A 16,257-nucleotide genomic window follows, 5' to 3' on the forward strand; every position below is an offset into this window, starting at 1 on the left:
GCTGCCACCATTTGCATTACAATTAGAGTGAGAAAACATAATTACGGGGTTGTATATATTGTACGCTGCCTCCTCGACATGACTTCAGGTAGTTGGGCGGCGGCTGTTGGTGCGTCATGGTCGAAAAAGAAAGAAATAAAAAAGGATGTGAAGCAAGCTAAACAGGTTTATGGGAAGTGGGTTTCGTTTTCAATTGTGGTTTATATGAATATGTATTGTACACTGCGTACAGGAAGGAAGGCTGGACCTCACTCTGGGCTGAACTTCTTGTCACGGAAAACTGTACTTGATTATACCTGTGGTGGTGTTGTTGCTGTGTTGCTGACCAGTTACTGGAGACCCGATTGCAATGACGACTACTGACTTGCTACTCGAATACTTACTGTTATTACTCGACTACTGATCGTTGTTACTCGAGCACTAATTGTTGTTAGTTGGTATTATTAACCAGACACTTTACTACGTACTGTACACAAGCAACAACGCTAAGTAAAGTAAAGATTTATACACTAAGACTGACTAAAAATAACGATGCATTGATTTATCATCCATTAAGAGAGAGAGAGAGAGAGAGAGAGAGAGAGAGAGAGAGAGAGAGAGAGAGAGAGAGAGATTTCAAATCAGTCTACAGGATATGATAATCTGATGAGGGAGAATATAATGGTGATAGAGGATGGGATGAACTATCACCACCACGGCCGCCACTGTACTTACGGGAGGAAGGGTTTTAAAGTGTTACAGTGAAGTACAAGCGTGGCGTGAGGGTACAGCTTAACTTGAAGCGAAGGACAGGGGTGTAGAGCGTGAGATAAAAAAGTTAAGGCTACTACTGGGATAAGGAAGTGTAGTTTAGTAGAGAACAAAGCAATACGGGTGTGTGGTGGGAGTGGAGCATGTTTCAGATTTTTTACCGGATGATAAATGGAAGAAGAGGTAGGAGGAATGTGTATCATGGTGTTTGTAGGATCCGGTGAGGGATAGGAAACGGTTGTTAGAAATATGCAGCTCATGGATTGGCATTTACATCAGGAGCTGGTATACTGAGTGTCAGTAGATGTGAGGATGACAAATGAGAGAATGTTAGAAGAGTCTGTTGTATGTATAATGAAGATGAGAGAGGGGAAGAAAGGTTGGTTTTCAGTATAAAGGGTTAAGATTTCTTGGAGGTTAAATAATGTGATGGACGGAGGTTGCTATAATTTTGAAGACTACGAGAAGAGAAGGAGGGATGAGTTTAGTGATGGGTAAAGGGGTAAGGCTCGTTTTGGTATGACTAGCGAAATGTGAACGACAGCGAGGGACGAGGTGAGGGAAGTTTTTATGAAGGGTACGGGCGAAGATGTTAGTGATGAGCTGACTGGTAGAATGCGAAGAGCGATAGTATTAGGGGGAGGTTGGAGGGGTATAGGGCAAGAGTAGTAGGGTGAGGGTTGGAGGGCTGTGGGTGTGGGGCAAAAGAGGGCTATTGAGCTGGTAGCCCGCGCAGGAACAGTAGCGTTGGTGCCTGGTGGGGCAGACAGGTCATCTCCCTCTTAGTCTCCCTCACGCCTCTGGACGCCCAGCTCCCCGCCCCCCTTCGCCACACCGCCACTGCTCCCGCCGCTGAGAACCGGTCAGTGGAGGCGTCGAAGCAGGACCGCCGCCCCACCACAGCCTCGGGAGGATTGTGTGGTGCCCCTCGCAGCAAGGTTCATGATTAGTGTGTGCTGCAGAGGCGTCAAAAAGAAAGAAAAAAAAAAAAAAAAGAAAGGGAGGGGAGATTATTAATGAAACACACGTAAACTTAACTCCGTAAATAACTGATACTTTGCTAATGTGTGGCAACTTGTAGATTTTTTTTTTTTTCACAGTAATCATTTACGTTCATCCGAATACTTTAGTCTCACATTAATAAACACTGAAGCGCAAATATAAACGAGCGTCTTAAGTCGGGGGTATTGAACTGATAAACTTATATAAGCTTTTGATTTCAATAGTACCTGACAGCTGTAACCTGCACTATTAATTCTGTGTCGTCCAGAGGTGCATATTAACCTGCCTGTCGGGTGAGGGAGCGGCCAGGGTACAGCAGCAGGGAGGCACGGGCTGTGGGATCCGCGGGGTCCTGCCCTCCTGCTCCTGATTGCCTCTATTGCCTACCTATGTTATCTACTGTGGAACACACACACACACACACACACACACACACACACACACACACACACACACACACACACACTCACTCTCTCTCTCTCTCTCTCTCTCTCTCTCTCTCTCTCTCTCTCTCTCTCTCTCTCTCTCTCTCTCTCTCTCTCTCTCTCTCTCTCTCTCTCTCTCTCTCTCTCTCTCTCTCATAAACCTCGTTTCTCTAAACCAGTTTCCATCGTTCAAAATGCATTCGCTACCGAACAGTAACTAATTGCTTACTTCTGCTAGGAGAAACACGACCATGGTTGTTCTTCAGAGCAACTAATGAGGTGCATCAGAAGAAAGCACTGAAATGGTCCTGTCCGCTAGATTAATTTGGACGGTGTTGTAATAGTAGACATACATATAATACCTGCAGTGGTGTTAAAAAGTAAACTCAAACTCTTATTCATTGATTTATTTTTTACTCAGGTAAATAATCCTGTCCTTTATCTCTTATTCCATTGTGTTTCCATTATCACGACTGCCAAACTTCATACTGAGCTCGTTTGTAATTTATATCAATGGCTCGTCAGTTCTGCGACATTCTTCTACTTTCCTCATAATACATCATTCATTCTGCGGCATCTAGGCCTCACTCACTCTGTTATCTTTGCGTCACATATATCACTACTGCTGCATTGATTTTCTGACTAATACATCTTTGTTATTACACGTATCATAGCTGATTTTTGCCTGAGTTTCCTTTGTCATCACCTTATTTCGTGGTCATCATTACTTTGAGCCAGCCTCGCAATGCGGTGGTTGGATAGAGGCGTTGTGATTAGTTCTCTGCATTGTGTCTCGTCTAGAAATGGTCGTGTTCTCATTGTGGGTCTGGAACAGAACATCATTTGCCATATAGCGACCTTGAGAATCATAAGTGTAAGTGGAGCTGTGCAGTAACGCGTCCATCAGCTGGAAAGCCAATCATTGTCTTTCCTGTATAAACGACCTCGAAAGTTTTAGGTTAGTCTGTAATTTTCTCCCTCTTTTACAATAACAAGTAACCTTTCAAAGACTTTGCTGTTACAAACACTGTCTTCATTTTACGCAGATGAAAAACACTAATCCTTTCAAGAGTTTTATAATGCACGTAGGTATATAACAAAGTGGGATATATGTCGTTATCGTATTATAACATTTAAGCACAAATGTTTCCTATCCCACAAGTAGAGTCAGACCAGGATCAGAGGCACCTGAACTTCCGCGTTAAGAATAAAAAAGCCTAATATCTCCTCACAAAAGCAACAATACAGCACAGGTCACGAGCCAGTTTAGGTGATCTGTTGTACTGAACGTGACTGATAAGGAAGGCCTTGTGTGCAAGGGGGAGAGTGGGCGAGGAGTAACAATGCCGCAGGAGGAAAGTGGACGGTACAGCAGAGAGATGTTCATCCAGATGGGTGGTAGGCTACTCAGGTTTGCCATTAGGTGAAAGTGTGGCTGAAATCTAACGAAGGACGTTTGATTGACGAGGAGACGTGTCAGGGAGATGGGGGTAGCCTGGCACTGACTTGCGTCCGTCTTCCTGTGAAAGTCACTCTGATCAGTGGTCCAGACCGCTGTCGCTCCAAGATTTATTGAACAATCATTGTTTGAGAAGCAATGAATGTGTGTGTGTGTGTGTGTGTGTGTGTGTGTGTGTGTGTGTGTGTGTGTGTGTGTGTGTGTGTGTGTGTTTGTGTTTATGTGTGTGTTTCACTGTTTCACTGTTTGATTTGCTGCAGTCTCTGACGAGACAGCCAGACGTTACCCTACGGAGCGAGCTCAGAGCTCATTATTTCCGATCTTCGGATAGGCCTGAGACCAGGCACACACCACACACCGGGACAACAAGGTCACAACTCCTCGATTTACATCCCATACCTACTCACTGCTAGGTGAACAGGGGCTACACGTGAAAGGAGACACACCCAAATATCTTCAACCGGCCGGGGAATCGAACCCCGGTCCTCTGGCTTGTGAAGCCAGCACACTAACCACTGAGCTACCGGTGTGTGTGTGTGTGTGTGTGTGTGTGTGTGTGTGTGTGTGTGTGTGTGTGTGTGTGTGTGTGTAGGACAAACAAGATAAGGTGAAGCGAGCCACAAATAAATTAATAAACCTAGAATAATAATTAGAAAAGATATGTGGATGTTTTCTTAAGCCTTTTTTCCTTTTTGTCTTTTTTTTCTCGTACTTGTTCTTGTTCCTGTTCTCCTTCGTCTTCTTTTGTTCTTCTGCCTTTTGTTTTTTTTGTTAATGTCCTTCGTCTTTTTCGTCTTCTTTTCTTTCTTCGTTGTTGTTATTATTTTGTTGTTGCTGTTCTTCTCCTTCTTATGTATTCACTTGAAATCAATAGATAGATAGATTAATGTGTTTGTTATTGAGTATGTCAGTGAAGAGCGAATTAAGTAGATACACATGGACGGAGGGAGGGAAGAATGAAAGGAATGGAGATGGTGTGTGTGTGTGTGTGTGTGTGTGTGTGTGTGTGTATATAATAATGATAATAATAATAATAATAATAATAGTAATAATAATAATAATAATGATAATACGGTTTATTAGTAATTGCAGTACATACATACTGAAAATGTACATATGGGAATTAAGGGAGACTTAAGATTAGAACCTTAACTTAGCTGTTTATGGCTCGCACCATGGAGGGGATAGCACTATGATGATAACAGTCAGTTCTTGGGGCCTTGAGTGGCTTGACCACGTTTGTGTGTCGTGTGGCATGGATTGGCTGGGGCGCGTCAAGGGGAAGATGTCGTAGCCGTGAGTGGCGTAGCAGGCCTCTACCCATCTTGACTAGGGCCGCTTGGTGTCTGGTAGCCAGTGTGGGGAGATTGAGGGTAGATAGGGCGTGATCATAGTCAGTGTAGGCAGGGACAAGTATGATTCTGCAGGCCCTCTTTTGGGCCTTTTACAGTTGTTGCTGTTGAGTGCAGGTGAGAGAGGAGGACCACACAGGTGAGGCATACATAAGTTTGGGCAGGATGAAGGTGGTGTGTGTGTGTGTGTGTGTGTGTGTGTGTGTGTGTGTGTGTGTGTGTGTGTTTATGTGTGGATAGATATATGGATAGATGAATTGATTGATACACAGTTTTACGGTTTGTTTAAGGAACAGTTTAGTCTACACTCAGTCTGTTGGAGTGAATACGAAAGAGGTGGATCTTAATGGCGTGTAAACCAAAGCATATTCTTTACCTGCTGAACACTAAAACTCCTCTATTATGGACGTTTGGAGTAAAATTTGCGTTAAAGTGTGTAATGGCTGATGTGGGTTATTGTTCGGTGTGTTGGGGTCTGAAAAATAGGAGTGTTTGGAGTTCCTTGTTATTAAAAAAAAGAAAAAGAAAAAAAAGTCGGTTCCATCTATGAAGTCCGCTCCAGGGGCCGTGTTCAGAAACGTTATGCTCTCACACCACGACTATTTTCCAAGACCACGGAAAAGATTGGCGGGGTTTTCAAGAGTATTTTTCCATATAATAATGCAGAAATCTTGTCATTCCGCCTCTAGAACCGTTAAAGCACCTTGAAAATTAAAGACGGTCCTGATCTTCATTTTACGCCAACTCCTTCTACATGAAAAAAAAATAATTGTTGATACACCTTAAAACTCGTGTCAGTTTAAATATAGGCTTGAAAATAGCACAGAAGTGTTTGAGAATACGAGCCTAGGTACGACAGATTCCGGATTACCCATGAGCGCGGCACTGCCGGTTCGACCGCCAATTATCAGATTAAGATTATCTCCCTATCTGCCTATCCGCAAGCCACCTGTTTATCTCTCTCTCTCTCTCTCTCTCTCTCTCTCTCTCTCTCTCTCTCTCTCTCTCTCTCTCTCTCTCTCTCCCCCTTCAGTTCATGATTTTTTTGCAGGGTCGGCACTTCATGCTTCTCATAAAATCTCAAGACTGTTCTTCTCACTACACATTTATCAAAATTGTCTAGACTCGTGACAAGTGCAGAACGTCTCCTCTTCATGTAGTGACAAAAAGACATTCCTTTGGAACAGAATCTTTGAACAGTTTTCTCGGAAACGTTGGTAGCTTTTCCAGTTCGAGCAGTTGCTTTTGAAAGCGGGATTACGAATCCATTACAAGTTCTCTCTTCATGGAAATCATTGTTACCGTTGTAGAGCATTTCCTTTTCTCTACTATGCAGAACCCTGACGCGCGAGCGAGTCGGAGTTGTAGCTTCTATTTTGCTTGGTGGCCAGAGAAGAAGTGAGTCGTGAGCCGTGACACGTGACCTGACACATCGTGGCAACATTGGAAAAATCTCTGCCACATGTCATATAGTTTATTTAAATCATTGTTATAATGCTAAACATCGACACTCATTGTACCATGTAACTTCCTTTATTATATACAGCATACATAAAATATTACTTTCAAATAACACATGGATGGATGGGAAATAAGAGAGAGATTGATTTAGCAGCATGGCTAGAGATAAATGACATTACCTGCCCCACCCTAAACGAACTTCATAAATAGAATCGACATAGTGTGGCGAAAGAAAAAGATGAGGAAGGTAAGGAAGAGGAGGAATAGGCGCAGAACGAGAGCGAACAAGTAATGATGGTGTTGGCGCTTTGTATAAAGAGAGTTAAATGAAAGGAAAAAAAAATGTTTATAAGGAAATGACGGAAAAGGAAGAGAACAAGGACGAAAACGAAGGTAAAGAAAAAGTAAGAAGAAGACAAAGGAGATCGAGAGAATGTTAAAGTGAGGGCGAGGACGAGCAAGAACAATGAAGTGCGTGGATGTATGTAGTAATAGTAGGACACACACACACACACACACACACACACACACACACACACACACACACACACACACACACACACACACACACACACACACACACACACACACACACATTTCAATGGCAGCTGTTTGGAAGACCAGACATAACCTACATATATCACTCTAGTACACCACCACACCTCACAGCTTAGCCACCCAACCTCCAGGAACTACACATTATACCATTTTTGTTAGTATGCTAGTATATCCACAACACACGGCATACAGGTATCCTACAGTACCCTTCTAAATGATACTAAACTACAAGTTATATGATTTTTTAGTGCACGACATTCATATCTTTATCCTAGCTGCATCTTTCAATATCCATCTAAAAAAAAAAAAGAAAAAAAAAGCTATACTAGAACTTTTCTCACAAGACGTACATAAAGGACCACGTAATCTCCTCTCTTAACTACTATACACCACTTAGTTCCTCTTATATTCTGCACTCAACGACCACTTTTCTACCTGACAGATCTTTTTCTCCAGTCTCTTCAACGAGGTCACATCTGCCACTCCTCAATGCAGGCCGCGTCTCGTTGCGTCCATGAATTGATATGTGCATTGCGTGTGTGTGAGTGCCTGGCTAATTAATGTGTTCTTACCGCATGATTGCAAGTGTCTCTTTTGCGGGGAATGATTTACAGACTAGGAGTGAAAATGAGAGAGAGAGAGAGAGAGAGAGAGAGAGAGAGAGAGAGAGAGAGAGAGAGAGAGAGAGAAATATGATAAATTAACAGACAAAAATATTAAGTTCTTGCAAAAGATTGTACACTGATAACAATATAACTTAGAATTACGAGAAAAGGAAGGACGGTATTTCCTCCTCCTCCTCCTCCTCCTCCTCCTCCTCTTCTTCTTCTTCTTCTTCTTCTTCTTCTTCTTCTTCTTTTTCTTTTTCTTTTTCTTTTTCTTCTTCTTTTTTTTTTTTTTCTTCTTTTTCTTCTTTTTCTTTTTCTTTTTCTTCTTCTTCTTCTTCTTCTTCTTCTTCTTCTTCTTCTTCTTCTTTTTCTTCTTCTTCTTCTTCTTCTTCTTCTTCTTTTCTTTTCTTTTCTTTTTTTCTTTTCTTTTCTTTTCTTTTCTTTTCTTCTTTGTCTTCTTCATCTTCTTCTTCTTCTTTTTCCAGCTCCTTTTCTGTTCTAGTCTTTTAGCATCAGAAGGCTACGCTATTTTAAAGACTGTGAATGTCGCTCCTCGTTCCCTTTCCATTACGCTCAGGCGGTATTATTCGAGGGATGCTGATAGAATACCGTGCTTTCTTCAGGAGCTTCCTGACACACTGGCACTGGAGGCCATGGGGGACGGCCACCATGTAACCAGTACACGATCGCTGAGAAACGGACAGCTTCTTGCGTCATTGAATACCGAGCTCAGCCTTTCTCTCTCCCCACTCCTTCTCCTCTCCTCCTCCTCCTCCTCCTCCTCCTCCTCCTCCTCCTCCTCCTCCTCCTCCTCCTCCTCCTCCTCCTCCTCCTCCTCCTCCTCCTCCTCCTCCTCTGCCTCATCTTTCTTGCCAAATTATTGCAGTGCTAATTTTGCTACAATACATTATTTATGAACTTTGCCTGTTGTTATAATATGTAAACATATTTATTGTTACTCGACTTCATTATTACTGAAATATATGGTGATCTTTTTTATTTGTTTATTTATTTGTTTTTTCCATGTATTTATTGAAAGTCTTTTAGATGATGAAAACAATGACTAAAGATTCAGGCCTACTAGGCCAAGACCATGGTTGTTCCCACACCACACGCTGTATTAGATTATCACTTTCATCATTTTTTTTTATCTTCAGGATTACAATCACCTTCATTCTTTACATACTCTCATTGTTGTACGTCTGTTGTGTGCCTGCGTGAGGCGTGTGGTACTAGGTGACGCATCAAATAGACTATTTTTCCGCACCACACAGTCTTGGCGCGTCACTTCACCTCCACTACTGCACCACACTGAAGACTCGTCGTCCTTTATCTTGCTGTACGACGCCCACAGGCGATGGTGGTGATGCCTGATGGTTGACTGACTACCAGTGTTTACCGTCTTCCAGCAGCAGACACACACGCTGAAAGCTGCAGCAGGAGGCATGTAATATCTGGAAGGGCAAGCTAATTTCAGTGATGATGAAGATGATGATGATTTTAAAAGCATGGTAACAACGGTAATTGAATTAATGGCTAGGAATCTGTCATGATAAGTAGATATTGTTCCAGACAGAAATAGTCACTAGACAGTCGTCGCAGCGTCTCATCATGGGGGGCAGCGTCTCGCTATGGGCGGTGGTGGTCATCGTGGTCTGCAGCGTCCACCTACAGCATCCTGGCCGTTAGTACTGCTGCCCTGCGCACTGCTTACCTCCTCCCTTTACAAACTATTTCTCTTCACGCTCAAAGCGCAGCCATGCCCGCGCCCATTCCTTCCTCCCACGCACTTACAGCATCACCAACACCGCCTTACATTAATTTCTGTCTCTGCACCACTCTGGAGTATCTCATTGATTCACCATAAGGCGCCTTGTCCTCTCAACCTGAGGTGCCTTGACTCCTCCCCCTAAAGTGCCTCCTCTCATGCTGCATTATCTCTTCACCTCACCCTGAAACAATTACTGTTTTAACTGTCAATTCGACCAGACTGACTGACCTGCGTTGTGGGACAGGTGGAGCGGCGGGCGTACAGGTGCTACGCTTTCAAGAGGATCGAGTGGCCACTTCCCACACACAGGCTTGGTACAAGGGCAAGTTGGAAGTTTCACGACAGCTCGCTTCTGTTACTTTGTGCGGCAGGGTCTTTCTCTTCACCCTTCACACCTGGGCAACCTTCATCCAACTCAAAAATTCTAAGGGTGAACGCAGTATCTTAGAGGGAGGTGAGTATTATAATAGAGACACTGATATGATTCCAGGTTACAAATGGAGATAGAAAGCACCGTTACATGTGAAAATGGCAAAGGCTTATGTATGCTCAGCAGTCAGTTCGCAGTGGATGAGGGATATTCCCTACGAAGCGAGATTGAAGATACTAAACTTGCATTCCTTGGAGAGATGCAGGTAAATTAAGAGGAAGGACTTGATAGAAGTATTTATGTGGTATAGGAGTATATAACAAAGGGGACATGAACAAAGTTCTTAGGATCAGTAGCCAGAATAGAACCAGAAATAAAGGATTCAAGGTCTAAGAAAAAGAATGGGAAGGAACTGGTTCTCTAACAGAATGATTGATGAATGGAACGGTCTTAGTAATCATATTGTTAGTACTGAGTCAATAGGGAGCTTAAAAAAATGACAAAAATGTAATAATGTGAGAATGATATGTAGAATTAGGTAGCTTTGTTCACACAGTCTCCCACGTGTAGGCCTAGCGGCCTCTTGCAGCCTCCCTAGTTTTCTTATGTTTTTTATGTAATATGTAGCTGAGAGGTAAGACAGAAGAAGTAACATACATGTATTTAGAATATGGACCAGGGAAGAGAACCGTCTCAGGTGATGGGAAGAATGGAGATGGTCTCGGATGGGAGGAGCAGAAAAGCAGTCTCAGTTTGGTGAAGCAGATAAGGATGGTCTCGAAATGAAGAAACAGATAGGAGTAACATTTGAATCTTTGTTGACTGTGTATGACCCGCAGACATCTGGCTTGACCGTGTGAGACCTGTCATAGCACAAAACTGGAACTTCCAACTCCTCAAGAAGAAACTGTGGGTGTTCAGGTGAGTGTCTGCCTGGAGAGATGGTGTTAGGAAGCATTGGATTAAATAGGCTAATCAGTTAGGGAGGTTAAAGGTGTATGTGAGATAGTGCACTCTTAGGAATAATTTTTTTCAACTCTGTGGCCTTTTGAAATAGTGGCCATATTACCAATATTTTTAAAAGTCTCTAGTTTCAGTCGTAATGTTTTTATTTAAGGCAAGATTGGTTCTAGTGACATATTAACATGATTTCTTGGTTACCAATAGCAAAAACACTCAGGAGATTTACGTAAGATGACGGGGAAGCAAAACATTGTTCTGGAGAAGGTTGTCGTGTTTATAATATGTCAAATGTCATGTGTGGGAAGTGTTATGTAAGGAGGCGACTTTTTTTTTTTTTTGCTTCTTTTTCTAATTGTTTTCTCCTTTTACTTGTGTTTTAAGTTACTTGATTAACGATTACTTTATCTAGTTTGCATATTTTAATTTTGTCTTGTATCCTAAAAATTTATTTTAGGGTGTGGAACAATGCCTATTATGACAGTTTCGTGTTGCTGTTTATTCAGTTTTTTGGTAGTGCAATGGCACATATTAGTAAATATAATCCGCATGTGGTTTTAGGTATTTTTCGTTGTTTTTTAATGTGTTGCTTTCATCATGGACCACTGCTGTATTGATTTATTATTGTTTGTAGTACTTTTTGTGGTCACTATCTATCTATCTATTTGTGTGTGTGTGTGTGTGTGTGTGTGTGTGTGTGTGTGTGTGTGTGTGTGTGTGTGTGTGTGTGTTTATATGTGTGTGTGTGTTTGCGTATGTTTATATGTGTGTGTGTGTGTGTGTGTGTGTGTGTGTGTGTGTGTGTGTGTGTGTGTGTGTGTGTGTGTGTGTGTGTGTGTGTGTGTGTGTGTGTGTGTGTGTGTGTGTGTGTGTGTGTGAGTGTGTGTCGTTTGGTTTAAACCTATTACCCATTAGAAAGATGGCAAATATATGTGACATATTATAAGAGGGTAACAAATTACCAGTCTTATTGAATCTTAGGTGGCATCATCTGTGTTTCACCTACGACGCCGAACGACACCTACTAAGTACCTATGTAGATGGTCATCTTAATAGCAAACAAGATGTTGACTTCCACGACAAGTATATAGCTGCGGATGGAGCTGTCCTTGGGCAAGGCGTTGACTATATGAGAAGCTTCAGCGGGAACCTTACTCAGGTCACTCTCCTGGAAACATCGTTAAGCCAAGTGAAAGTCTCATATTAATGTTAGTAGTGGCATAATTGCTAGATTATATCTCTTATGTAGATATTAAGGTAGATAAGTGTACGAAACCAGACTCCTTCCTCCCTCTCTGCATCACCCTCTGCTTCAGGTCAATGTGTGGGACAAGCCGCTCTCTGCTGACGAGATCCGTCGTCTTGCTAAGTGTGAGGACGACCAACAGGGCAATTATATCTCCTGGAACATTGGCTGGACGCTACAAAATGTGACTAGCTACGAGGTGCCTCTAACTGAAATTTGCAAACAAGAGGCAGACACCCGATATTTCTGGTTTCCTTCCCTCACTTACAACGCGGCACTGTACTTGTGCCGGGCACTGGGCTCATCTCTTCCGACTGGCACCAATATAGATGAAGTTGTGAACATAGCCACCATAGCCCACAGCAAGTTCCAGTACTACCAGAACTGCTTTACGGATTTTTGGATCGGCCCTAATGACATCAAGGAAGAGGGTGTGTGGATGATGTATGGCGTACCAATTCAAGATCCTATTGTCTGGAAAGCATCTGAGCCCAATGGTCTGCAGTACGAAAACTGTGGTGCCATAGCACCTATAGGTGTTTCTGACCTTGACTGTGATACAAACTTAAGATGTACTGTCTGTTCATTTAAAGACTTTCATAGGTTTTCTTTCGTGGGCACGTGTGAATCGGAGCTACGCAACGTGTATTATACTGCGTTTCAGCTTGATGAAGAGGAGCTGATGTTCATGGGCTACGGCGCCTACCACATCAAAAGACTCAACGGTACCTGGACGTGGATCAACGTGGTCACTAACGAGACTATCGCGTTCATGTTGGAAAGTCTGCCAGATTTTCCGATGGGACGTCGCTGGTGGCAGCTGGAGCAACCCGTGTGTGAACAGAAGGAAGGTGATCGGTGGCTGCTGCTGTCGCCTTGCCAAGCAGGCTACTTCACCTGCAATGATGCCACCTGTATCCCGCTATCATACCGCTGTGACCTCAAGTATGACTGTGGGGACAACAGTGATGAGGAAGAGTGCGAGTTGGTGTCCTTCCCAGATGGTTACCAGAAGCATCTGCCACCCCGCAGTATGGACTTAGAGGAGGCCGCTTTGTCCATTGTGCTCACCGTCATTGTGGAGTCATTAGCCGTTAAGACCATCGACATGGTAATGGAGGTATCATACCAGCTGATGCTCACCTGGAAGGACAACCGACTGCTGTACCAAGACCTCAAGGTGGACAGCACTCTCAATGTGTTGCCGGGAGACACAATGGACAAGTTGTGGACGCCAGAGGTGGACTTCATCAACACGATCAAAAGCGAGCACACCCTTATGGACGGGGATAGCGTCATGAGGGTTGACCGGCGGGCCACCTCCATTGGCATGAAGCCTGCAGTGCCAAGGGAAGGTGAGAGACTGAGGTAGCGCCCCTTCTTCTGTTAAAAAAACATTATCATTAGTGAAGTTGTCCATCAGCACATATCATAACTGTAATACTCGTATATTGTGTTGTAAGTACAACAAGACATCAGTTTGCAATGACAGTAAGAGTAATTTTTCAAATTGCAGTTGAATTGTTTTCTGGAGATGCCAACACACTGACAGCAAGAAGGAAATATGGAACTTCGTTTATGTGCCATCTCTCTCTCGTTCTCTATCCCTTTGATGTGCAAGAATGCGTCATGCACTTCAGGATTTCATCGGCCACTAAGTTTTTCCTTCTGTTCAACCCTAATATGTCCTCCGTCAATATTTCCGCCAACCGCTTCTTGGTTGAGTATGAGGTAAAACTCCTTGAATATATATTTTTCAAGTCTTTTACAAAAAAAATTATATCATGATTGCCTCGTCTGGTATAGGTAGTGAGTGGGTTACGTCACTGTGACAGGTGGGCGACCTTTCCTTGGAACATGGAGGTGAGAGTCAATTCAGCGAGGTGAAGGTGATAGTGCCGCTCACTCGTCGCTCTGGATATGCGATCCTCAACATCTACCTACCAACCCTGGTGCTCCTCATCGTGAGCTACGTGACGCTGTTCATCCGGCCAGCCATCATTGACGTGAGGATGACGTCAGCCCTCACGGTGCAGCTGGTCATCGCCACACTCTTCTCTCAGGTGTCCAACCACACTCGCCATTCAAAATTTCCTTTCACACATGAATTACTGACAAAATCAGGGACTTTTCACTTTGCGTAAATACTTAGTTTTTTCCTCAAAATTTAACACAGATTAGATGTTGCATACATTCACATCATATTCAACTCATGGTTGCAGCTATTTGGAGACTAAAGAATGTATATTAATTGTTTCACACATATTGTATTCATGGATTCGTTTTATCCTCAAAATGGTTCCGTGGCTTCTAGAGTTAACCTCTAACTAAAGGCATGTTCCCCTCAGGTGTCTGCCTCCCTTCCCAAGACTTCTTACTTCAAGATGGTGGACTTGTGGCTCATATTCTGCATCTCCATCACTTTCCTCACCATAATTTTTCACGTAGTGGTGGACAACGTGATGCATGGAGAACCATCCCCCAGTGGGAGTACTGTGTGGGTGAACTCATTAGCCAAGAGTAAATTAGGCCCAGTGGTTCCAGGACACACGGCACCTGCAACCACTCCAAGCGTTCCGGGGAGGGAAGTAGTGGGCAAGCGGGTGGTGATAGCTACCAAGGTGATGGTGCCAGCAGTCTTCATTATCTTCAATAGCTGTTATTGGGGATATATTATGAGTCAGTGATTGAAGATAACATGGAAGAGTAGGAGAGACTGAAACGACAGCATCATGGAATCACTTATAGAGGGAGAACATTACAAAGCCACAGTGAACGGATATTGTGTTACTGGCTCACTTAAAGGGAAAGGAAGTATTGTTGTGTTACACAGAATGGAAGTGATACGTTGTGAAGCTGTGTGAAGAGGCAGTAGAGGATGACATATTTTGCTGAGATGTCCAGCACATACTTGCACTAAATCACAACAAAGTTCCAGTGTTATGTATCACATCGAATACAACATGATACATATGGACACATATAGCAGCCTACGTGTGTCTGTGTTACGACCACCTCCCTGGTGACTCATGAGATCGCACAGGCCAGCACTAATCCCCTTGCAACCTGACGATTACTCACTGGTCGCTTGATAACAGTTCGTACTTGGCGTTTGTGGGATCAGCAGGCTCGATTCGACATCCCTATTCCTTGTTTTTCTCACGACTTCTTCTGGTTGTGTATCACTGTGTGAAAGCACCCCATCATTAAGTATTTACACTTGGCAGTGGCGATCTTAAATGTCCCTGTATTCATGTAGAATTATGTGTATCCTTTACATGGGTCAGTGTGACATTTGGCGGAAGAAAGCCAAAACTATCATTGCCTATATTTTATAATACGCTTGAGAACCAATGAATAATGAAGAAGAATAATTCACTTTGCAAAGATAATAAATAGTCTTAACTTTTATCAGTGTGGCATTAGAAATATTGCACCATTTTATGTAGGAGAAAGAACCATCTCCATGTTATCCTCCTTAAGAATCAATGAAGAAAGGAAAGTAACAGTATATACATCTAATCGTCGTAACTTACATAAACTTTAAAGGCACATCATCATCATCAGAAGAATCAGCAGCAGCAGCAGCAACAACAACCTCTATTATTCCAACAAAGATAAAAGAAAAAATACCTCCTTACCCTTCTCCACTCGTTTGTCAGTTGTCAGCTTGTTCTAGACCATCTCAACAAAACTTATCTAATTTTTCCATCAAAATTTCTGTCTACCTTATCTTCTTTGGTCTGTCGTGAATTACTACCATCTATTTTCTGTTCGGTGCATGACGCGTTCTGTCCTTGTACACTTTTATTTCTTCAACGCTGTCAAAACGAGGATGCACAGATGAACAGAGAACCCAAATGTGACGTCATGTCTCTAAATAAACACTAACCTTGCATATATTTCCATTATTATATTAATCATGATAAAATTTCTCATCATGAAAAAGATAAATTTCCTTATATATTTTTCACCTTGAGTTTATATTCGTAATTTCCAAAGCTGAAGGATTTCATTTTTTTGATAATAATGTATTACAGTTGTATGCACACCATACTCCGCATCTAACATGTAGAAATTTTATGCTTATAGCTGGTGAATGGGTAAGGTGCAAGGTCTTATTTGCATAATCATACGCTTGCATCTTCTCGAATATACGTACAGTTAACTAAATAAGTGATGGTATATTGTACAAAATATTTCAGACAAAAATCTCAATGTTAGACAGTTGCCTCCACCGCCAGTGGTCTTTGCCACTTACCAGTCATCACGCGTTGTATATTAATTAACATTCA

At 42.7% G+C, this 16,257-nt stretch overlaps 1 protein-coding gene and 1 long non-coding RNA gene across 2 annotated transcripts in view; both read left to right on the top strand.

The window, feature by feature from the left end:
- LOC123505703 overlaps window positions 1-9,120 on the top strand; it is a 30,151-nt gene extending 21,031 nt beyond the window's left edge. The window contains exon 4 of the long non-coding RNA XR_006675240.1: window positions 8,890-9,120. This is a non-coding gene — a long non-coding RNA (uncharacterized LOC123505703). The remainder of the gene's footprint in view (window positions 1-8,889) is intronic.
- Window positions 9,121-9,193: 73 nt separating this feature from the next.
- On the top strand, window positions 9,194-15,860 carry LOC123505819. The gene is made up of 8 exons (XM_045257542.1): window positions 9,194-9,299; window positions 9,631-9,840; window positions 10,596-10,677; window positions 11,698-11,875; window positions 12,033-13,317; window positions 13,479-13,693; window positions 13,798-14,025; window positions 14,311-15,860. The coding sequence occupies exons 1-8, from the start codon at window positions 9,227-9,229 to the stop codon at window positions 14,647-14,649; spliced, it is 2,610 nt and encodes an 869-aa protein (XP_045113477.1). The 5' UTR covers window positions 9,194-9,226; the 3' UTR covers window positions 14,650-15,860.
- The last annotated feature ends 397 nt before the right edge of the window (window positions 15,861-16,257 follow it).

Source organism: Portunus trituberculatus, chromosome 18 (assembly GCF_017591435.1).
Source record: "Portunus trituberculatus isolate SZX2019 chromosome 18, ASM1759143v1, whole genome shotgun sequence".
Taxonomy (NCBI): domain Eukaryota; kingdom Metazoa; phylum Arthropoda; class Malacostraca; order Decapoda; family Portunidae; genus Portunus; species Portunus trituberculatus.